This window comes from Dipteris shenzhenensis, chromosome 27 (genome assembly GCF_047967505.1).
Source record: "Dipteris shenzhenensis isolate YYH24624 ecotype China chromosome 27, Dip_SZ_1.0, whole genome shotgun sequence".
Taxonomy (NCBI): domain Eukaryota; kingdom Viridiplantae; phylum Streptophyta; class Polypodiopsida; order Gleicheniales; family Dipteridaceae; genus Dipteris; species Dipteris shenzhenensis.
The window spans coordinates 31,287,541-31,311,619 of NC_141622.1; the positions used below are offsets into that span (position 1 = coordinate 31,287,541).

Genomic DNA, 24,079 nt, shown 5'->3' on the forward strand with positions numbered 1-24,079 from the left:
TGGAGCCTAACAGCCGCACAACCTGATAAAAGCAAAGGCAAGCAAGTGGAAAATAAGACATAGCTTGATAAGAGTAAGCAAAAAGTGGTTAAGAAGGAACCTTCCCTCGCTATTCAAGAAAAGACACTTGCAAAATGATAAAATATCTAAAGTACAAGAGCCGACGGAAACAAGTGAGATGCAACATGCATCTTTATGCAAAAGGCCAGGCAAGAGCCTATATTCTCAAACTTGGGTCGTGATAGAGCCTTTGTGAAGAGATCTGCCAAGTTTTCCTCTGTGGCAACATAGGACAACCGAATGTCTCTAGTTGACAGTCGCTCCCCAACATAATGATGAACCGCAATGTGATTTGTACACACATGAAACACTAGGTTATGCGCAACTGCCAAAGCACTCTGGTTGTCAGTGCAGATGGTACTAGGTAGTAGAAACTGGCTGATTGATGTCAAGATCTAGGAGCAACTTGCGGAGCCAAACACACTGTAGTGTAGCTGTGAAAGCTGCCCTGGACTCAGCTTCACAATTGGAAGTAGCAACTGTAGGCTGTTTCTTGTTGAACCATGAGATGCCACTGTGAGACACTATCGTGTCATAACAACCTGCCTAGTCATCGTCTTTGAAAGCATGCAAGACCAATGGAGACTCATCACCCTAGAACAATCCCAAAATTTGCGTGGCCTTTTAAGTAACAAAAGACCCGCTTCACTGCTTGCCAATGCTGTGCACTGGGCTTGTGCATGTATCTGCTCAACTAGGAGATCGCATATTGAGGATCAAGGCTAGTGTGACATAAATAAATGAGGCAGCCCACAGCTTGTTGATAAAGTGTGGCATCAAATGGGGCACTCCCATCTTCAGAGGAGAAATGCAAGCCAGGCTCCAATGGTGTAGAAATTGGCTTGCAATCCTCAAACTGGAAGTGGTCTAAGAGCTGTCCAATGTACTTGGACTGACTCATCATTATACCCCCGTCGAGATATGCAAACTAGATGCCCAAGTAATAGTGCAATGAGCCCATATTGGTCATTGCAAATGATTTCTGCAAATCAGCCTTGAAATCTGCAATTTTTCCCATATCTGGCCCATTTACAAGCATGTCATCCACATAAAGATGAGAATAAAAAATTTTGCAGCACTCTTCCGGACATAAAGAGGGACCTCTGTAGGGCTGTTCTGAAAGCCACAGGCTGTAAACAGTCAAACATGCATGTATCTTGGCATACCATGCATGGGGTGCCTGCTTCAATCCATAAAGGGCATTTTCCAGCCAGCAAACCTGATTTTCACCCAATGTCTGGGGGAAATGCAAGAGCAATGACACACGGTATGGTTGTAATGCATCAGGTGGGAGCAAAGGTCTCCTCAAAGTCAATGTGATGTTGCTGTGCATATGCCTTTGCAACTAGGTGGGCTTTGAAGTGGTCAATGCTTGCCATCAGCTTTCTGTTTGACCTTATAAACCCGTTTTGTGGCTATAGCAGGCAAGTCACACAACTCCCAAGTGCCATCTGCATGAATGGACTCAAGTTCAGCTCTCATGGCATCCATCCATCCTTTGCTGTCAAAAACATCCTTGTGACATAGAGGCTCTTCATTACAAGCCGTGACAATCAAACATACAGCCAAGAAATTACCTTGCATTTGTTTGTTCGCATGTCTAGTGTGGGCAGGTAAAGGCTCAATCTGCTTGCTATCCCTGAGGGTGTCCAAAAGCCATCCAAAAGCCAATGAGGGACTGATTTTTCTGTCTAAGGGCAGCCCTCTCCTCTTCAAGTGGCTGCTCAATAGCATGGGGATCAATTGGAGGCATATCAAGCTGAGCAGGAACAACGGGAGGAGGATGTGAGCTGCTTGAAGCATCTGGCATTATGCTTTGCACTGCCTGTTCTGAATCTGTAGGTGATTGGAAGACGGGCAACAAAGAATCAAAGACATCTGAGGCCTTAATGGATGGCTGTTTTTTGCAGTCCAGCCAAGGTAAAGGCACATTCTCAGCAAAAATAACATCTCTGCTGATAATAACCTTGCCTGTGCTACACTGATGCAACCCATATCCCTTGCTTTTGGAGTTGTAGCCAATAAATATGTATTTGATGGCCTTGTCCTCAAGTTTATGCCTCAGCTGAGATGGAACATGCGCATATGCCAATGACCCAAACACTTGCATATGTGAAATAACAGGTTTCTGGCCGTCCATGCCTCATGGGTACTCTTTTGAGCACATAGTTGGAACACATGATGGCATCCAACCAAAATTTGTTCAGCAAAGACTTGCCCTTAAGCATGCGCCTGCCCATCTCCATCTTTGTACATTTTTTCCTCTTTGCAAGCCCATTCAGCTGCGGAGTATATGGCACTGTGCACTGATGGATGATTTTTTTTTTTGCGCAAAAAGTAGTGCTAGTTATATTGCTTGAAAACGAGAGTACAAGAGGGCCTAAAGGCCAGCGGGCTGCAATCGCAAAGCGGATACAGCCCGAGGTAACAAAATGTTAATTACAAGCCTCTTAGGGCATAATCATCGGAGTGTGGACAAACAGCCACGGTGGGGGGGAGTAATGCCACTGAAGACTCTGAGCTGAGTGCTGGAAGAACAGCTCTCGATGGTCGCGGTCGCGAAGGAAGCGCCGTCTCTTCTCCTTCCTTGCCCGAGACTCCCCCTGAATCTGATCCCACTGACCCTTGAGCGTGTGAATGATCGTGCTCCAAATGTCCGCTAGGGTCTGGGTAGCAGAAGAAGCTTGATCTCCTAAGGTCTGCGCGCATCTGGAAGTCCAGATATGCCAGCCTGCAATACTGCCTATGATCTCCCAAACTGGGTGCCGAGTCATCGCTCCTGCATTCGTCTCTGTCAGATGCCAAGGGAAGCTGTCCATGTATGCCCAGGTGGCCTGCGTGATGAAGAAAACTGGATCGTGCCTAGAGAACTCATAAGCCAAGTGATGTCCCATCTCGGTGCTGCACCAGCAAATGGCTCCCCAAGTGACCGGTCCTAGCTCGGGTGCAGGCCTCGCTAAGGTCCCCATGACTCCCTTCCACACTGTATGAGCATGCGAGCAGCTCCAAAGGCAGTGCTTCAGGGACGACTCCTCCTGAAAACACATCTGGCAGTGCCCCTTCTGCCCCATCTGCCTCAGCCAACTGCCAACTGGTAGCCCCTTGTGGGCCACCATCCAAAGAAAGTAAGAGATCTTCCTCGGCCGCCAGCTTGCCCAAAGAGTCTTCCAGAATGTGCGAAGAAAGACCAGAGATATCCCTTGGGCATACCAACTATGTGCTTGTGTGGGTAGCCCGCTCTGGAGAGCCCCAAGAGCACGCCTACGAGTACGCGCATTGTAAGAGAAGAAGGGGGTAGGGTTCTCTGAGGTCTCCAATGGTGGCCAGCGCCACTCCCCTGGGTCCCACTCCACCTTTGTCAAGGAACGGCCCTCCTAGATCCAGAGTCTCCAGTCCTGGTCCTGCATAATCAGGGGGTCTATATGCCACGTTTTCCCTTGCAGCCCTATGATGCGAAGGCGTTGCCAGGGAAGCTGGGGGTCGATCACGGCCTCTTTGCTTTGGAGACGGCTATCATCGGCGACTGAGAACAAGTGAATTGAGTCGTCCGAGAAAAGGCGTGCAACCACCAAAGGAATGCCACGGGGTGTGAACTGCCCTAGCCACCTCTCATCTCTCGGGAAGAGCTGTCTGGTGATCATGGGAATCCTCCAACTTGCAAGAATGGCAGCATCGATCTCCGCTCGTCGAGCGTGGATCCCACGTGCCGTACCTACTGCTGCTGCCAGCTCGCTTGGGCTCAGTTGGTTGTAGACGTCCCTCCAAACCCAGAGCGAGTGCGCGGGCCCACGCGCCCAGAGCGCCCAAGGGATATGGGATCTCTCTCCAAGCTGGCGACCTGTATCATCTGTCACATGGCTGCTCCAGATCAGGGGCTGTCTGTCTATCTCCTCTCGGCAGCTAGGGGGAACCTGGGAGAGGCTGTGTCGCAACTTCCTCCAGACCAAGACGAGGCTACGGAGGAAGGGGGAACAGGGCTGAGTCAATGGGGCAGAAGTGAAATTCCACCGGATAGACGGTTGCCAATCACCCCCTCTCTGGAGGGTACACGCGTTGAGACCATGCTGAAGCAAGAGCTTCCACGTCTGCCTTCCTGGGGTCAGACCGCGGATGACTAACTTGCCAAGTAATGCCTGACTCTGTAGTTTTGGATCTATGATGCCAAGGCCGCCCTCTATCTAGGGGAGAATGACCGTCTGCCAGGTGATCCGGGATCTGGTGGTGCCGGAACCATCTGAGTCAGAGCAAAGGAAGTTTCGCACTAGTCTCCTCAGTTGGGCTACACACGATCTCGAGAAACATCAGCAAGAGGCCACGTACCAAGCGGTGGCAAGAAGGACCTAGTTGACGACAAGGGCCCTGCCTGCCAAGGATAGTCGAGCCGTGCTCCAGAAGGCTAGCTTCCGTCATATGGAGACTAGGACCGGTAAGAACTGCTGAGCCGGCGTGATATTCAGGCCTACCTGGAATCCCAGGTAACGTGTCGTCTGTCCTCTAGGGATCCAGCGAAACCCCAGGAAAATACCCCACTGTGAGCTGGCTCCCGGATCTGTAAGAAAACCAACTGACTTATGCCAGTTGATTTTTGCCCCAGCGGCTAGGCAAAAAACCTCTAAGGACAGTCTCACTCGCTCCAGTGACTCGATATCATCCTGCACATACAGGGCTATGTCGTTTACATACTCGGAGTCCAGAAGTTCTGCATCGTCCCGAATAGGGAGGCACATCCCTCGAAGACCAGTGGTACGGGCTCGTAGGAAGTGAGTCATGGCCTTCGCAAAAAATAGGAAGAGGTAGGGCGCAAGCGGGCAGCCCTAACGCACCGAGTGCTCGAGGGTGAATCTCTCCCCCATCGTGCCGCTGATGATAACCCGGTTGGAGGCCGACCTGTAGAGGCTAGCAATACCTCTGATCCACTCGTCCGGGAAACCTAACTGAGAGAGTGTACCTTTCAAGAAGGACCAGTCTACCCTGTTCTCAAAGTCAAGAAGGAGTATGGCAAGGTGCTGGCCACTGTGCTGGGCCCACTCCGTCGCCGTTGAGAATGTGAAAATGTTGTCCAAATGCTGCGATCTTGGACAAAATCAGTCTGGGTGTCATGGATCAAGTCAAGTAGCAGGGGGCGGATGCGGCTACTGATCATCTTGGCGAGGGTTTTGTAGGCAGTCGGGAGGAGGGTGATAGGGCGCCACTGTTTGATCTCCTGACGGTCCCTCCCTTTGGGATGAGGCAAATCAAGCCTGTCGCAAGGCTCTATGGCATCTGTCCTCTGGAGAAGATATGCTAGAAGGCTGCGAGCAAGGGCTAGTGGACCTGCTCCCAGATGGTGGTGAAGAAAGCTCTAGAGAGCCCATCCTCACTTGGGCATTTCTGCCCATTAATAGCGCTCACCCCATCTTGCATCTCTGCCACGGTGAAAGGGGCGAGAAGGGAATCACTCATGCTAGGCTGCACGAGCGACGGTGTATACCTCCACACCTCCTCCCTGCAACGGCGGGCACGACGGTCTGGGGGCTCCTGCTAGAACATGGATTTGTAGAAATCTGTCGCCAAGTCCCGGACCTCGTCTGGATTTGTCCTGACACTACCATCCTGCGCTCTAAGAGATCGGAGCTGTTCCCCTGCTGACCTCTGGCCATGAGTCTTGAAGAACTCTCTGCACATCCTGTCGCCTTTCCTAGCCCAAAAGGACTTGGAAGCATGAAACGAGAACTCTGAGCGTCGCTGGGTGATCTCCTCTAGCATGGCTCGGGCTCTAACCTCCTGCCGTCTGTGCTCCTCAGAGCCTGGAGAAGACTGCTGCATCCGCTGTATCGAGGCGAGATCTCGGCTGAGACCCCTCTCCTTCGCCCACCGTTGTTGCCTGACCTGAATTGCCTCCTGCTGACAGAGGAGACTAGACTCGGCAAGAGCTTGAGCTACCTGTGTTGCCATATCCCCCATGGGGTCCCAATCCTGCTCCCACAGGTCCACTATCCTGCTGCGAACCGCTGCTCTGGAGTAGATGGAGTCTGGGATCCGGCATGAGCGTGGAGGTAAGGAGTGAGAGGCTGAGTCCAGGACTAGGATGACTGGGGCATGGTCAGAGAGGGTTATCCCTGGAACCACTCCTGACTCTCCACCTCTGCCTAGCGCCCAATCGTTGACATAGAAATGGTCCAACCGCTCCAGAAGTCTGCCTCCCTCCCTCCTGTAACCCCAAAAGAAGTCCAGACTCCCTGTCCATCTGCAAAAGGAAGGCTCCCTTCAGCTGTCCCGACCTCCCACAGCGAACAAGAAAGGGTCCCAATCTGCTTGCTCTGCCTGAGCTATACTGAGGAACTCTGGGCCACGTCCCTGCTGATCCTCTAAGGTCTCAAGGTTATTGAAGTCCCCTCCTACAATCCAAGAATCCATCTCTGGCAGTAAGTCTGTCAAAGAGCTCCAAAAAGTGGCTCTCCGTCTGAGGTCGGTCGGGGCATAGATATTGAGGATGCCGATGCGGGATCCCTCACTATTCAAGCCCACCCAAAGCGCACGTCCTGGGATCAGGGTGCCAAAACCACACACATGTTGAACTAGAGAAGCGTCGATGGAGATACAGACACCCCCGCTCCTCCCCTGCTCGCCAATCGAAGGTTCCCAGTAGGTGTGGGAGCGTCTTGTGAGGACCTTCCCACAATTACTTGTCTGAGAAGCCGAAAGCTTGTGTTCCTGCAATAGGAGCACATCTACCCTTCCCACCAAGGCTGGCTGGAGCTCCTGACTGAGCACCATCTTCTTGGGGCCGCGGGTTCCTGATGAGTGGAACCCGTTGACGTTCCAAGAGATAATGCGTATACTCATGAAGAGGGGAGATGGGCCACAAACAACTGTCTGCTTGCGGTCGATGTCGAGGTGGTCGGAGGATGTCCAGTGTGCAGACGAAGGCGCTTCTGTGAGGGTTTCGAAGGAGAGGCCGGATCATCGGACCCATCCTCTAAAACCTTCAACAGAGGGGAGGGGCCCTTTGTCCCATGGTGGTAAGCTCTCTCTAACCAACTCGACGCCTCTGCCAGGGAAATACTGTAGAAGCCCGCTACCTCTGAGGTGCTCCACGGGCGGAGCCCTTCCGCGTAGACCCACTCCAAAGGCGGCCGAATAATGACCAAAAGGCGGAATCGTTTGGCACTGTGGCGCCATCGCTGAAGAACGTCACCCTCCTTCCACTGCTGTTGAAGAAGCTCCGTTGCTCTGCTACCAATCCAGTCCTGCACTTGCTCCTGGGACTGATCTTGAATCGTCTCCCAAACATTTTCATTCGTCCATTGCTCATTCCCGTCACTGGTGATAGTGAAGGAATAGCCAGGACCATCGTGGGGAGCAAGGGCGAACACCTTACCCTCCGTCCCCTTTCGGAGGAAGAAGAAGCTGATGTCTAGGCATGCAGGGAAGGAGCCAATACCCGCTGCATCTAAATAATCCCAAGGTCCTGCTCGGTAAAACTCCAAAGGTAGAGCTCTAGGAGCAGCCCTTGGGTGTGGGGACGAGGACGAGGAGTCTGAACCAGAGAGAGGGGTGCTGGCTGTCGAACAAGCTGGAGTGGTGCTGACCATTTGCGGGGAAGGGCCTCTCCCCTCCGCTGGGCAAGGAGGGATAGGTGCGGGGGAGGTCTGTGCTAGCTTCGGGGCTGCAGGTGGCGCAGGCGGAGGGGGGGGTTACCTCGGGATCATGCTAGAGGGAGAGAGGGGGGGCTGAAACCAACGGTGCTGGGGGGAATCCTGGAGGAGGGGGAGGTAGGGGGACCGAGGAGGAGGGGGGAGGGGAGGGGGGGCGGGGTGAAGGATGAGAGGGAGCCTGGCTGATATTCTCCTTCCCTTTCTCCTTCCCCTTATCGGGCTGCTGCTGATTGGTGACCACAGGGGGCTCTTGCTGTAGATGGGAAGGCTCTTTTGGTCCTGATTTGTTTCCTTTCCGTTTTCTTTTGACCTCAACTCCAGCCTTCCCCTTCGGGAGGGGGTGTCGATGCCTAGCGGGGGGGATCCTGAGTTGCTTGGATTTGGGGGGCCTTCTGAGGTTCTGTCCTCGTGAAGCGAGGGCAGGAGCGCGCGTGGTGCTCGAAGCCGTGGCATCTCAGACACTGACTTGGGCGACCAGTGACCATAATGCGCTGCGTCACCACACCTGAGTCCGTCTCAATCTCGATCTCTGAGGGGATACTCTGCGGATCTAGGACTGCCACTTTGACGCGTGGCACCCCTTGGTTTGCCGCCACATCAACGAAGGTGTCCTGCATGAGCCAGCCAAAGTGCGCCCCTAGGTCCTTGATGGTCGGGCGAAGCTCGGTTGCGAGGCCTGGGAAAATGAGGGTAACTGGATGGCGAGGAATGCGAAAGCGGGCATCGAAGTCCGCTACATTGAAACCCCTATACCATGGGACCATAAGGATGATCTTCCCACCCACAGAAGTAGGGGACCGTCTGACCATATCGCTCGCAGCCTGTGCTGAGGAGAGCTTGAGCCAGAAGATACCACGTCCCATGAGTGCAACCTCCTCTATGTGGCTGTCCTCAAGGTAGAGGGTGGACTGCAACCAGTCCTTGATGTCTGCTCGTGAAGGGGCGTAGCCAATGACTCTCCCTTAAACGGATGTCTGGGAGAAGTCCGTGGCGGCCTGCTTCACCAAGGAGACCTGATGCTCTGTCAGTGTTATGTGGTAGGCTGATGGAGGGGGGGGGGGTCCATTTGGGCCACCGGTTCTGGGCTCATGGCCGCCATACCGCACCGACAAACTGCGAACGCTCCAAAAGGCGGGGGAATGAAAAGGAAAAGGCAGAGACGAAGGAGGGGGGAGTGGTACGGAGGCGGGGGAGGAAAGAGGGAGGGATGGAGAGGTACGGGGAAGTGGGGGGGAGAGGTGGTGGAGAGGGAGCGAGTGGTGGAGGGGGAAGGAAGCAGGAGGGAGGGGGGGGGGCAGCGCAGCGCAAGGCGGGGAAGAGGAGGAGGGAAAGGGAGGGGGTGTGGCAGCGCAGCGCGAGAGGGGGTGGGGAGGAGAGGCGAGGAAGGAGGGGAAGGGGGGGGCAGCGTTGCACAACAGCGGGGAGGGGAAGGAGGGGGCGGGGGGTGGTAGCGCAACGCGATGGGGGGAGGCGGGGAGAGGACGGAAGGGCGGAGAAGGGGGGGATGGCGGGCGGAGAGGGAAGAGAGGGGGACGGAGGGGCGCGGCGGGAGGCGACGGAGAAAGAGGAGGGGGAGGGGAGAGGGGGCCGCGCAACGCGAGGGGGGGTAGACGGGAGCAGGGAGGGTGGGGGGCATTCGCATGAGCTTAGCCGGGGACCTTAGAGAGATGAGGCTCTTGATCAGACATTAGGAGTAGCTGTTGGACTCATAGTTTGCAAAAATCCACTGATGGATGATACCCCGGGCTGCTATAAGTTTAGAAAAATCATGGGACATGTACTCACCCCCCCAACAGTGTGGAGAGTCAAGAGTTTATTCTCGCTTTCATTTTCAGCCATGGCAAGAAAATGTCTAAAACATGAGAAGACATTTGACTTGTCTTTCATGCCATAAATCCAGGTCGACTTGGTGAAGTCATCCACAAATGTGAAAAAGTAGAAGTAGCCTCCAAGTGATGCTGTCTGCATCGGCCCGCATACATCACTATGTACGAGATGCAACTTTTTGGATGCACCAACAGCCCCATCCTTTGGAAATCAGAACCTGTGCATTTTGCCCAATAAGCAGCCCTCACAAACATATTTAGCAGATGCATGCATGGGTGGGAGTGCAACCACCATATCCTCTGAGTGCATTTTCACCAGACTTGTATAATTGAGATGCCCCAATCTCTCATGCCACAAGTGAGAATCTGAAATTATAGATTCTGACACCAAGTTTGCCTCAATAGTTGCCTGTTTTTCATAACTATCAAGGTGGTACAACCCATGGGAAAGTGACCCAATATGTACAACAAAGTCATCGTACCAGTTGCCATACACAGCACAATGATAACTGTGAAAAAGAACTCGAAAGCCATTTAAGGAGATGGCTGAGATAGAAATGAGGTTCTTTTTAATACCTCCAGAAGTGAACTGTATCCCCTGATACTGAGGTGACCTCAGCCTTGCCAATTCCTTTCACTGGATAAGATGTATTGCTGGCACATGTCACTGTGCTACCATGTGGAGCAGCCCCCAATGCTGACAAAGAGATCTGCAGGAAGTAATGTGCTTAGAAGCAGACATTGATGAGCTGCTCTCTAAAATCTTTAATTTTGGTGAGATAGGCATCCATGGTGTCGCCTTCATTCATCTTAAAAATATCCAGTTGCCTGCGTAAATAGGCAACCCAGGCCTCATTGCGAATTTGATAAGACTGGCCAAAGTATCCCATGCATCCTTGGCTAACCTCCCTCTTGCATAAGTGGCTGTGTCTTGCAAGACGAGAGTAGTGGTAGATGAACTAGAAGTGTCATAAATGGCTGTGGTGGCAGTAAGTGCTTGTGATGAAGAGAGAGTTTTAGTCTTTGATCCATCGACAATACCCCAAAAATTAGGAGATACCGATAGGTGGCGCACCAACTACGACCACAGGGGATAGTTGGTAACATCAAGCTTGTCTTCATGAGCAAGCATTCCAAGAGAGTGATGGTGTGCCATTGCAAAATAAATCCCTGAAAAGAAAGTGACCTTCTTGTGTTGAAGCGTCAATGCTATCAGTGCAATGAGCAGGCTGCCCAAGTATCTGACTGCTGGCTGCAAATATCATACAAAAAATGACAGCAAATGCTTGCAAGTGCCAATGCCAAGATTGCTGCTCAAACACTAAGCAAAATGCACAAACTGTCCCCAAAAATGACTTGGAAAAAATAGTCCAATCAAAGGACCCCCCTTCAAAAGAGTTTCTCTGCAAATGACCAGCCCAAAACAAAGGGCAAGGGGCAAATGTCCGCAAAGATGTCCAATGCAAGTCGGAGCTGAATTCGTCCCAAATGTTGGCCGAATGCCACAAATTGCAAAGGACAAAGAGCCCAAATCAAAGGGCAAATGCAAATAGAACCCAAATCTGGCTGTGCCAAGCAAATATCAGCAAATCTGACAAAAGCCCCCTTTTTGAGAGGGCAAATATGCCAAAAAGAGGGCAAATGTGGAAAAGCCCCAAATTTTACCGTATTTTGCAAATGTGACCAAAACTGTTGCCATTTCTTGACAATGTCACTAAAAAACCCTAAATTTTAGTTCGAAGCAGCCAAATGTCATTGCAATGAGTGCAAATAACATGCAAATCTGAGAATATCCTGCAATCTGCCAGCAATCTATTCAAAAGCCCCAATTTCTAGAGCAAAATCACGTCAATGTCATTGCAACGTGTGCAAATGTAACACAAAAGAGGGTGAAACACTTCAAATCCAACTGTACTAGGTAGATCTGAGTCGAGAGGGAGAAAATTCCAGCCAAATGGTGCTAGAGCTGGTTGGAGCAGTTAGAGGAAGGACCAAATGACATAAAAAGTTAAAATCTGAGCCAAAAGCCCAAAAACGGTGGTCGAAATCACCTGCACTCAGTTCGTACGAACTCCTACCAGTACCGCACACCTATTCGTACAGGTCCGTATGACGTTCATACAATTGTACAGACGGAGTCCAAATGGTATGGGAAGGTGTCATTAAAAAAAAAACAGCTCATCAATTTCAAAAAACATCGAAATCAGACCTGAAAAAGCCGAAAAACAGTTGGACTGTTTTTCCGCTTAAAAAACAGATTTCTGGCAACAAAATGAGGCATTGGACTGAACTAGAGCGAAATGGAAAGGTAGGAAGCAAGAGGGGAGGGAGGTAGGAGCACGAGAACTTGCTCTGATACCACTGTTGGGTGCGAGAAGCAATGGAATGGGAGTAGAGTGCAAGGGAGCAACCAACAAGCTGAAGCAAGCGTGAGTACTTGCAAAGGGATAATGAGATAGTACAAAGGGGTCGCCTATATGGGCCCCAAGTGAAGTCAACTCTAAGGGCATGCAAAACAGGTTGGAACATGAGCATGCCTGCTTGGGCCAGTGGCAGCATGCCACATGGCTAGAAAGGGCCAACACGAGCCAAGAAATGAACCCTGAGGAGCTATTTATAGCCTCCCCAAGCCAGTTGGCCGGTAGGGGCAGACTGAGTTGGCTAGGAAGGAGCTGTTGGGTCGGTTCATTTGGCTGGGCTTTGAGCCTTATAAAAGGAGGCCATTTGGGCCTCATAACACATCACTTGGAGCAGCAAGCAGGAAGGAGCAGCAGGAGGACATCCTTGGGCCTATACTCAAGAGGTGAAGGTGACCTATAGAAGGCTGCAAACTTAGCTTAAGGAGCTGCCCACTAGGCTGAGTTTTCGGACAGCAAGGTGGGAGAGATCCTTTGGACACAGAGTCTACATACGCTCAGTGGAGCATGCGAGCTCAGAGATCTAGAGGTGCTAGGCATATAGTAGGAGAACCTTTTGGTATTGTATCTTGTCCAGTTTGTGGATGGACGGAAATATATGAGTTGCTTTTATATTGTCTTTGAGTACAGTCTATTTGCTAGTTTGCACACACATGAATGGTTGTGAAGTACACACATGGTTATGAAGCTTGATATCGTAGTGAAACACTACTGTATGTAATTCTTGGGCTATCTATCAATCTTCTCCAGCGGGATACTCTTTGGTGGGATTTCATTTTCTAACATAGTATCAGAGACCAGACGAAAGCTCGTGGGAAGTGGAGCTTGAAGGGAAGGACCTTGCTGAAGGATGACCTTGATTCATTAATTGAAGGAATTAGCGGTGTCTGAAGGATTGTGGAGGCTCAGGTTCAGGTAGGCGCTTGAAGGATTGTACCTAGGTGGGAGGCTCAGGTTGAGACAGGTGTACGACACTCTCATCTCTTTTAGTTCATTATCATGGTCAATAGATACTAGATCCCAAATTTTGGTGAGTCAAACAAGCTCGATGAGACCAACTATCTGTTGTGGAAAATGAAGGTTCATGACCACTTAGTGTTGAGAGAGTCTTGGGGGATTGCGAGGGGGACGGAGTTGATACCTCAGGCCACTGACATCATCCTTGGCGGTGGTGATAACGCTAGCAGATGCTGTATCAATGAGAGCATGGTAGATCCAAGATGCAAAAGCCTTGGCTATCATTGTGGGTACGATGGCAGATATGGTGCAGTCGCATATTCAAATGGCGAACACTTCTTTCGAGGTTTGGATGACATCGAGGGATACGTATGGCGAGAATCTTGGACCTTGAGACAGATCTCTACGTTATGAGGATGGATGAAGAGGAATCGGTACAGGAACCCAAGATGTAGGTGGTGCGGGATCAGCTCTAGCGGCAGTTGGTCAAAGGATGAGCACAACCAAGATGGCAAGGTTGTTGTTGGGAATGCTCCCTGAAAGCTATAGTAGTTTTGTGACTACGACGACCGCAGGGCATAGGGCGGCATCGGGACTTTTGAGGAGCTAGTTCCATTACTGTTGTAGCAAGAAGCTTGGGAAAAGAAGTATGATGGTACGGATAAGTATGCCAAGGACCTGATAGCTCATGACAAGAGCAAAGGCAAGGGCAAGGATAACGCTGGCAAAGGCAAGCCCAAATCTGACGACGGAGCGAATTCAGATGAAGACAACAAGAAGAAGAGAAAGAAAGAGAAGTGCTTCTATTACGATGAGCTAGGACATTTTGTGAAAGATTGCAAAAAGAAGAGTGTGTTTAGAAGGAGGAGGGTGCCGGATCAGAGTCAGAGGAGTCAGCTCAGGTGGTAGTAGGATAATTTTTCTTGGTGGCAACTCTGAGTGTTGCCGAGATTAGATATGTGGACCATGGTGTGCCGAGATTAGATATGTGGACCCTGGTGTGACTATCAAAATGTCAGACATTGAGGATTGGTCAGAAGAGGAGTCAAGATCCTTTGTGAAGGTGATGGACAGTGATGAGTGCCTAGAGTCATCTGGGTGCTTGGCTAGTGTTACTGAAGCAGAGGGGGATTCTTCGAGAGGACGTGAAGACTCATGGTCAGATGGTGTCTGTGACTTAAAGGGGGACAACAATACAGAAGCACAATTGGAGTTTGATGGTCCAGTTAATTTGGATTTGTGCCTGGGATATGATGTCTCGGGTATGTTGTTTGGTCGCTAGATGGAGGACAAGTTGAAACGGGCCTTGAGAGCTTGGTGCTTGGAGGACTTCATGCTGTTCACCCATCATGAGGGGGATAGTTGGAGGATGTTGGTACCTGGAGAGCTCGAGTTCAGAGGCAGGTTCTTGATTGAAGGTGGTGGTGCCAAAAAGATGGACTTCTGTACCAGATTGGTGTGCGAAAGCGGAACCAGACTTGGCGGACTAGGAGCCACTAGACTATGCCGATGCCAAAGTGTTCTAGAGGGCTACGACACAGGAGCTACTGGAGATTATTCATTGATGGATTGGGATTGGGCCAATGTGGGTCGGTGAGAGGGGGTGTTGGAATAGGGTTGGTCACCTCCTCACTTGTGATCCCTCATATGAGGAGTGCATCGAGGGGGTGGGCCATAGAGTAGTAATAGGCATGTAGCTACCACATGGGCAACACATGAGCTGTCATGTGGGCAGCGGAGAGAAAGGACAGGTACTTGGTAGGGGATACCTACCATGGAGGGAAGATCTGGCAAAGGAACATCAAGATACTGTCCACACATGGAGAGGACAGACAGGTCAGCAAGCTATGGAAGACCCTAAGGGCATGCAAAACAGGATAGAACATGAGCAGGCCTTCTTGGGCCAGTGGCAGCCTGCCACGTGGCAAGATAGGAGCCAAGAAATGAGTTTTGAGGGACTATTATAGTCTTCCCAAGCCAATTGGCTGGTAGGGGCAGACTGGGTCAACTAGGAAGAGGCTGTGGGTTGGTCCATTTGGCCGGGCTTGAGCCTAATAAAAGGAGGCCATTCGTGCCTCATAACACATCACTTGGAGCAGTAATCCAAGAGCAGGAAGGAGCAGGATGAGGACCATCCTTGGGCCTATACACAGGAGGTGAAGGTGACCTACAAACGACTGCAGACTTATCTTGAGGAGCTGCCCAGCTAGGCTGAGTTCCCAGACACAAGGTGGAAGAGATCCTTTGGACAGACAGTCTACATACGCTCAGTGGAGCACGTGGATTCAGAGATCTAGAGGTGCTAGGCATATAGTAGGAGAACCTTTTGGTATTGTATCTTGTCCAGTTTGTGGACGGATGGAAATATATTCGAGGTTGCTTCTATATTGTCTTTGAGCCACACACATCGACGGTTGTGAAGTACACACATGGTTATGAAGCTTGATTCCATAGTGAAATACTTCCGCGTGTAATTCTTGGGCTGCCTATCAGTCTTCCGCTGTGAGATACCCTCTCGTGGGATTTCATTTTCTAACATATAGACTGCTTTTTATGACACACTGTCTACAAAAATGCATGTGCCACTAGATGGTTATGTCCATTGACCATCTCCTCCCGTACCAATACTCTCTGGAGGTGCCTACCATGCGATTGACATGATAGGTCCATCGGGTCATTAAGGGTGATCTATGGTAGGTCTATATCCACTAAAGTCATTGTCACGAGGACTCCATCTTGGACCCTATCTAGGCCCACTCATAGCTTGGCTCATCCCTTGGTTGATATTGGATCGAGGTTTTCCACAGCAAAACACCCAGTCTGACAAATTTTTTAAAGATGTTCACGAGCAAGATCTCTGATCAATAGAGCAAACCGGAATGATAGATGTGGATCACAGATATATTAGGGGCTCCCTTACATCCTCCACTCTTGAGATGCACTATTTGTTATTGATCTAACAATATTATAGTTGGTTTGACTTTATGAAGCCATAAGGTCATCAATCTTCTGCAATCTGTTATTTTTGTGATACCCAAGAGATTCCGGAGTCTTTTGAAACGCAGATGGCAGCTTGTGCTTGGGTACTGATGAGAACATAAGCATAGCTTTGCTTATTAAGTTATTTTTATTTTTTATTTTTCTCGTTTACTCATAATTTTGTATAAAGTAGCTTAGAAACTCCCTTCTTTTCTTTGTTCTTTTGCTTCTATTATAAAATTTTTAATTTAGATATGAAAAGGAGTAATTATGATATGATTCTGTGCATGCAGCAATGACGAATCAAGAACTGGTTGACACTGGGAAAAAAACGATGGACGAAACTGACCAAGCCATTGAAAGATCCAAAAAGGTAAGTTGTTGACAAGACATTGATTTGTGCTAACTTATAAGAGGGGGAAAAATGTTTGGTCTACATAGAAGACCATGCCTTGACTTATAATGTTTAACTGTTTGGTCCAATTTCGCTACGTCACAGAGCATGTCTTATTTACTTTTTTGCGGGGTTAATCTTTATTTTTGTTGTTTATGTGAAACCTTTGGGTGTAATATGCATTGTTAACATGCATGTTGAATACCGGCCGTGTGGACATAAGTTTAACATCCTTTCCAGTTCTGAGGCATCTGAGGACCTTGCTGCTCATTATACAGTAATGTTGCCCTTACAGGTTGTTGAAGATACAATCAATGTAGGTGCACAGACAGGTCAAACACTGAAGGCACAGGTAATTTAACTATTGCATGTGTTTTTTTACGGTGAATGAATTCAAGCTTTTTATACTTTATTAAAGGAAGCCACATTGCCACCATTCTTGTTGTATCAGTTTGGCCTTCACCTACTTAACATAGTAGGTCAGGCTTTTTTCCCTTCATTTTCCATTCCTGCAAGTAGTAGGGTCTTTAAAGCTGAATTAAAACAATATTACGTGATGTCTTGTTTTTTTTTTTCCTGTTTTCATTTTCTTTTTTTCCTTTTTTTTGGGGGGGGGAGAGTGGGGTGATTTAGCCATCCAAGCTTTTTTAGCCAATCTCAAAGTGAAGATAGACAGGACATACGGGGCTATTTTTAGACCATTTCTCCTACGTATCGAAGAACTTACAGTATTCCAAAAGGTCAGGTTTGTAAGTTCGCTAGTATTCTAAGCTCTATGAGGGTGGGAATTTGAAGCTCAGTAGCGATTCCTTGCTAAATTATATTGTGCATCTCTGATTCCTTGCTAAACTAAATTGTGCGTCTCCAAAATAGTGTCTGTAGTCCAGGGCCTTTGACATTCTAATGCTCATCTGGAAGGACCTTACGTTCTGTTTGCACTAATGTGGGCTGTGAGGAGGAAAAAATAGGCATTGAGCGAAACTTGAAAGGGTTGATTGTTGTATAAGTTGAGGCAGAAGCAGTCCTTTTTATGTTTCTCGCAGCAATAAACTTTCTTTGCATTTGAATAATGAACTTGGAAACAATTGAAGGAGAACAGTTCTCATTTATGCTTTTATATACCAAGAAAAGACACATGGGTTGGGCTTGAATTTGCTCCCTCAGAAAGATGGGTAGAAGAGATTCATACGTAGTTTGGGCATGTTACTGGATTCATCTAGATACATTCAATTATCTAGATATGAAGATTAAAAAAGTTTAGGTTGTCGTTTGAGTTTGTGATGTACTTCAATTTTACAGATCTATTGCTTTGCATGCTATATCCTCAGGTTTGGTAGCATGGTAGCTGCTGTATCCAACAACAATTCAATATTAAACGGAATATTCAAGCGCTTCTTGTAATTTTTTCTAGTAATGCAAACGGTATGTGCAGAAAGGTGCCAATAGGACCTAAAATCCCTCTTAGTATGTGCTAGTGTTTCGATGATTGATCAGAGTAGTCGTCTGTTTTGTGCCGGACAGGTGACTAAGACGCGCAAGTCACATTAAACACCTGGTGGCCTTGGCTGCTTATAAATGTTTGAGACGATGCAAACAACTTTAGATGAATGATAAGGGAAGTAGGAAGCCGATGGCTGAGTTGTTTTGATTGTGGACATAGTTAATCAATCCTACTAGCATTTTCCTTACACAAGTCAATGAGGTGCCCTTTTATTTTAGGTAGGCTTCGAATCTTCCTTTAGACTAGAGAAATAACTGTGCCTATGGTAACTTGGGGGAAGGTGTGTAATAAAGGCCAAGATGGGTTCAAGTTTGTTGGGCTAGGATGAATTTGGCCAGCGGTTGTGTGGGCCTAGAGGGGTTTGCGATCGTGTTTGGCGAGTTGCACTACTAAGAGCATTACCACGTTAGGATTCAATAGTTGTGAGCGATGTCACGCATTGCTAGGATTGAAGAAAATTGGTCACATGAGTACATGTGATTGTTGGGTACTCAATTGTAAGGTAGTGATGTTGAGTTGTAACAATGAGTTTCCTGTTCAACTTCGTGACCAGTTGTCACTAGGTAGGCAGTAGAGGGTCTACTTCAAGCATCAAAGGACCTTTCTTTGAGAGACTTTTGGTGGCAAGTGCACAATTCTAGAAGTGTGAGGGTGCTCATGTCGAGACTCGTCAATTGTCTATGTTGGTATAGAGAACACAAACATATGATGTACACACCTAGCCTATGGCTGTTTGCCTAATGCAAAACCGGTCACTAGCTCAAAAGTGTTTCTGCCACTGTCTTGAGAAAGAAGCTAAGAAGATAGCCGTTGACTCATAGAGCTTGCAAGGCCTCGAATGAGCATCAAAGGGTCAACCTGGTCAATTGAGCCAAGGTAGTAGCATGTTAAAGAGGCACGAGTACTGAACCCGTGCTTTGCATGGGCAAAGATGCATGACCATCAACAACCACTCCCCATTTGAAGGTGGATCTTTGATTCTTAAATTTTGGCTAAGTCTTAACCCATGGCTCTGAGACCTTCCATCTCCTCCTTCCTCCCGAAGGTGACCTTCCATCTCCTCCATTCGATTGACCTTCTATCTCCTCCTTGCCCCTAAAGATGCCTCTTGTCTTTCCACCTCCTTGCCCCTCCAAGCCTCCATCCAAGTCTTAACCCATGGCTCTTAGACCTTCCATCTCCTCCTTTCATTCCATTAACCTTCCATCTCCTCCTTCCTGCTGAAGGTGACCTTCCATCTCCTCCATTCGATTGACCTTCTATCTCCTCCTTGCCCCTAAAGATGCCTCTTGTCTTTCCACCTCCTTGCCCCTCCAAGCCTCCATCCAAGAGCTTCTTCTTTGTGACATGTGGCAGGCTCTTCTCCTCCAAGTTGCCACGTGTCCTCCTTTTTTTTTCTGGTGTCCGTGGTTAATAGGTTAAAGATGACACACATCAATATCAGCCCAGTGTGGAGGAGCAGAACTTACTGGCTTAAGGGAGCCAAATGAAGCTTCTAAAGGATTGTTGAGAACCACCATAATATATTTCATTTGGAATATATGGGATGTTGTGTGGTCAGTGAGAGAAATAAAGTAATCAAAGGTCAAGCAACACATATGATGGGACCAAAGAGCATTCTTTCCTTCTTTTTGCTATTTGTTTTGGAGGAGGTGGTGTTTGTTTTGCCATTCGTATTTTCAAAAATATCATAATTACTGTTTGGAGAAAAAAATATTAAAAGAGAGAGGAAAAGACAACATGGAGAGAGAGAATAATCGTGAAATGGAATTAGAATTTTTTGTGTGGATGTTGTAGGATTGGTAATCTGGTTGATACAATAGGTATCACGTCCCATGGCATGCGAGACTCGATCACTAAACACTAGGTCGAAAATCTAGAGGGTGTCTTTACAACAACTTTTGACTCAATAGTTGCAGGCTAATGAGAGTCAATAAGTAAGTAAGGTCATTCATGCTCATATTGACAAGCACTCTAGGGAGAAAAAAGGAAAAGTGTTAAAGGAACCAGAGTCCAGTGTTCAAATGTTGGAGAGAACTAAACTGAAACGGCTTACCATAGCAAATTATAGGCTAGAGAAGTATGCAACTTGTGTGAAAGCTAGAAATTCTGACATATTTGATGAGGCTTTTGCTATTTGTGAAGTGGATAATGATATGATGAAAATCCGCGAACCCACTCACATGTTAATTGAGGTAGTGGATAAAGGATAATAAAGATGATATAGCTTCAATTACTTGAAAATTTTTTAAATTGGAGGTTAGAAAGCACTTGATGAAGCTTCTAGGGCTTGGGATGATTATGTGTACTAGACAAGAAATTGTCAGGAGCGAAGTACAGCGGTAAATTTCACCATTTCAAGCACCCAGGCCCTGCGAAGTACAGCGGTAAATTTCACCATTTCAAGTGCCCAAGCCCTCCGAAGGCTTGTGCATGGACGGCGGACAGTCGCGAACAAGCACCCCGGAGGCTCTTGCCCTTGGCTTCAGTCTCGTGCCTCTTGCCGATTGAAGTGTTCAAGATCTGGATCAAGGCTTTTGCTTGGAGCTTTCACTCTCAGTTTTCACTTTTTTGGGACAGCTTTTGGTGGTTTTTTTGGCCATCGAGATGCAGCCCCCATCCAGCCTCCTCTTTGGGTCGGCTGCCTTGTGTTTGCTTTTCGTGGCAGAGGTTCTGAAGGGCTTCACCCTTTCTCCTGTGTTGTTTTAATTTTCTTCTTCTCTGAGCGCAACAGTTGTGTCTTCTCCTCTGAAGTGCGAATCTTGGTGGTGACTGTTGGTCTGGCAAGAGGGGCTCACATGGCAGCAGCACCCTTGACTCCTGAAGCTGTTAAGGTTCTTCTCTCTCCGAAGGACAAACAACAGGTGAAGAAAGCTATACAATCACTATAGGACAGGGCAGTGGTAGGTAGGATAGTTGGCCACATGTCAACTAGGAGCCAGATTCGTGATTGGATCCAGGCAAGCTTAGCATTGGATGGGGACCATATTCAAGAGGTGACCAGAGGGATTTTCCTCCATCTTAGCTCCCCTGACACCACTCGGTCTCTGGTGGAGCGTAGCCCGATCCTTTTGGGCCCTCTTATTCCTTAGAGTGGCCTCACACTTTATCCTCCTCTGCTCCCGCTGCCTGGCACAATGTCTTCTTTGCTTTAGGGTGTTTCTGTTGGGTTTCTTCCATTTCACCATGGTCCATGTTCCCTCTAGAAGGTTCTACCCAGGGGGTTTGTGACTCCATTCGTTGACCTGTCCCATGCTGTACTCCCTCTGGGCGAATAGTCCGTTGCTCGGGGCTCGGCTGAGAGGCATCCCTGCTCTGCCCTCTCCTGCAGCCTTTGGCCAGGTGTTTGATCTATCTGCAACGTAAACACTACCCTGGCAAGCCAGAAATCTCTATCCGCTATCTGAACTCGCCACCATCCATTGTCTCTAGAAAAATCTCCTCTGAGGGAGGGTCTCCAAACACTCCACAATCAACTTGAGCTTAGAGGCCCTAGGGTGTGGTCTCCCATAGGAGGCAGGAGAGGGGGAGTTTGCATCTCAATTTCATAGGCAGTGTTAGCGGATGTTTTTGGCTGGGATCAGTGCGGGGGATTTTAGATAGGCATCTTGAATGTCTATGCTCTGGTGTGTAGGCAGCAACCACTAGCTTTCTAAAGACATCTGACAGAGTGTCTTTCAGATGTAGACTCTTGGACTATTGGAGGGGACTTCAACAACCTGGAGCACGCGGAAGACAAGTTGGGAAATACTTCCTTTGCAAGGATGCTGGCGGTAGAGAGGAGCAATTTGGAGCAGTTCATCTTCACACTATGCGGCAGAGATCCCTGGAGAGAAGTGTTAGAATTATAGATATAATTCAGAAGTGACCAATGTAATTTAATAAGCTAGTTAGGGGCACTTTTCCCTCTTTAAGAGGTTTTTCCCCCTAACCGCAGTTAGTTCACTAACTATGGTTAGTGACTACTAAGGTTTTGTCACTAGGACAAAACCTTATCTCTCTCTTTTGAGTTGTACTCTTCACACTCTTCTATTTGCAACTAAGCTTTCAGCTCTCACTCTCTTGCTCTCTCTCACTCTCCATTCTCTCACATTTGGTATCAGAGCATTAGATCCAGCTCCCTACGACTTCCCCGTTGAGCTCCAGCTGCAAACCCATGCTTCGCTGCTACACCTTGTCCGTACAGTCCGTACGACTGTACGGAATTTGTACTTGCTCATTGCACTTTCGTACTTGTCGTACCTACTTGTCGTACTGTACTTGCTCGTCCGTACAGCGCGTACCGCACCCGCTTGTCCGTACATCGCGTACTGCACCTGCTCGCCGTACATCCCGTACCATACCTGTTCGTCGTACCAGCAACTGTACAGCCTGTTGTCTTCCGTGCTTCCGTACAGCACGTACGTTCTCCGTACAGTACTTTCGTACAGCACGTACGTTCTCAGTACAGTCCTTCCGTACTGTCAGCCGTATAGTACTTCCGTACTGTCAGCCGTACAGTATTTCCATACAGTACTTCCGTACTGGACCTGCTTCCGTACAGGAGGTAGTCCTTTGATTTCGTATAGGAGAACAAGCAGGTGATCTTTGGCAGGCAAATTTTGCAGACAGCCATTGTTTGGCTCAGTTTTGTAGGAGTACATTTGGGGCATTTTGTTTGTTGCAGACATTGCAATCATTTTGTAGTTTTGGAGCTACACTTGGAGCAAACATTGCAGATTTGGTCTGAAATTTGGGGCTTTCTGCTGAAATTGCAAAATTTGGGGCTTTCAGTACTTCTGCCCCTTTCTGGTTGCAATTTCAAGCTCGAAATTTGGGGCTTTCAGTTTTGCAGTACAATTTCTTGAAGAAATTTGGGGATGTTGTAATTACACTGCAATCTTGCAGTGATGCAGACAGAGCGCAATTCTTGCAACATTTGGGGCTTTTGATCAATTTGCCCCTTTCCGGTTGCAATTTCAGGCCTATTTTGGGGCTTTTGCGTTGGGAGAGCAATTTCTGGAGTTTTCAGTTCATACTGCCTTTCTTGGAGTGTTTTGCAGCACTTTTGGCAGATTCTGGAGAGTTTTTTGATGCTTGGACAGATTTCTGACAGTGCAAGTACAGAAATCTGAGTTGCATTTACAGCCGGTGCTTGGCTGTGTTTTTTGGGAGTTGTGCATTTCAGTCCCAGTAAGGGAATTCAGTTTTGTATCTGCTTAAATCTCTTTCTCAGATAAGGCCCAGCAAAATCAGAATGGCTTCCAGTTCGGTGGTCTTTCACAGGAAGACAAGTTGGATGGTACCAACTACTCCCTCTGGAGTTTTATGGTACACAATATTATGATTTCTCGCAATTTATGGGATTATGTGAATGGGGGTGAGATCCGACCAGCAGGTATGGCACCTAATACCCCTCCTCAGCAAGGAGGTGGAAGAGGTCGTGCACAAGGGGCAGCTGCAGAACAAGTTGTTGGTGCAGCCATAGCCACTACTCCAGATCAGAAGAGATGGGATTCATGGGATGCCTTAGCTTTGTCATGCATCTCTCTTTCAGTGAAAAGATTTATCATTCCGCATATCCGGTCGTGTAAGACCTCGAAGGCAGCGTGGGATATTTTAGAAAGCATGTATGCAGCTCATAATGATGCAAGGGTATCTTTCTTGAAAAGAGAGTTAAGTAATACACATATGGAAGAGGGTGACTCCATGTCAGTCCACCTCACAAAGCTACAGATCTCAGAGAGCAATTGTTAAATATAGATGAAATTATTCCTGATTTAGAGATGATTACAACCACTCTGAATTCTCTTCCTGAGTCTTATCTCAGCTTTCATACCTCGCTGAACTTATCATTGAGGGGGGGTGCAAATCCTCTCATTTTTCATGAGTTGATAGGACTTTTGCTTCAGGAAGAGCAGACCAGGAAAAATTTGGCTTCACGTGTAGGTGAACAAGCCATGCTCTCAAAGTTTAAATAAAAAACAAAGGGACAAGCAAAGACATCAGTAAATCAACCTTCTAGTGGGTCAGGACAGCCTTCACAAAAGGCTAAAAATGATGCAAGTAAGCCCAAGAAGAAGGGTTTTTGTCACTATTGCAAAAAGCCAGGTCATCACATTGCAGAATGCAGGAAAAGGCTTGCAAAAGAGAAGAAAAACAGCTCCGGAATGGCTGTTTCAGATTCAGCTCCTCATGCATCTGACAGTGGGGATGCTGCAGCCAACTTTGTTGGACAGGATTATGCCTTTTTATCTTGCATTTTAGATTCTAGGCTGGCTGTTCCATATGCTCGGGATAGTACAGCCACTTGCAGTGATGATACATAT

The 24,079-nt window shown here is 48.2% G+C and overlaps 1 protein-coding gene across 1 annotated transcript in view; it reads left to right on the top strand.

Annotated features, from left to right (window-relative positions):
* Positions 1-24,079, top strand: part of LOC147884165 (putative plant SNARE 12) — a 71,389-nt gene that overhangs the window by 31,722 nt on the left and 15,588 nt on the right. The window contains exons 6-7 of the mRNA XM_087398247.1: positions 16,170-16,249; positions 16,566-16,622. Of these exons, the coding sequence (XP_087254373.1) occupies positions 16,170-16,249; positions 16,566-16,622 (137 nt within the window). The remainder of the gene's footprint in view (positions 1-16,169; positions 16,250-16,565; positions 16,623-24,079) is intronic.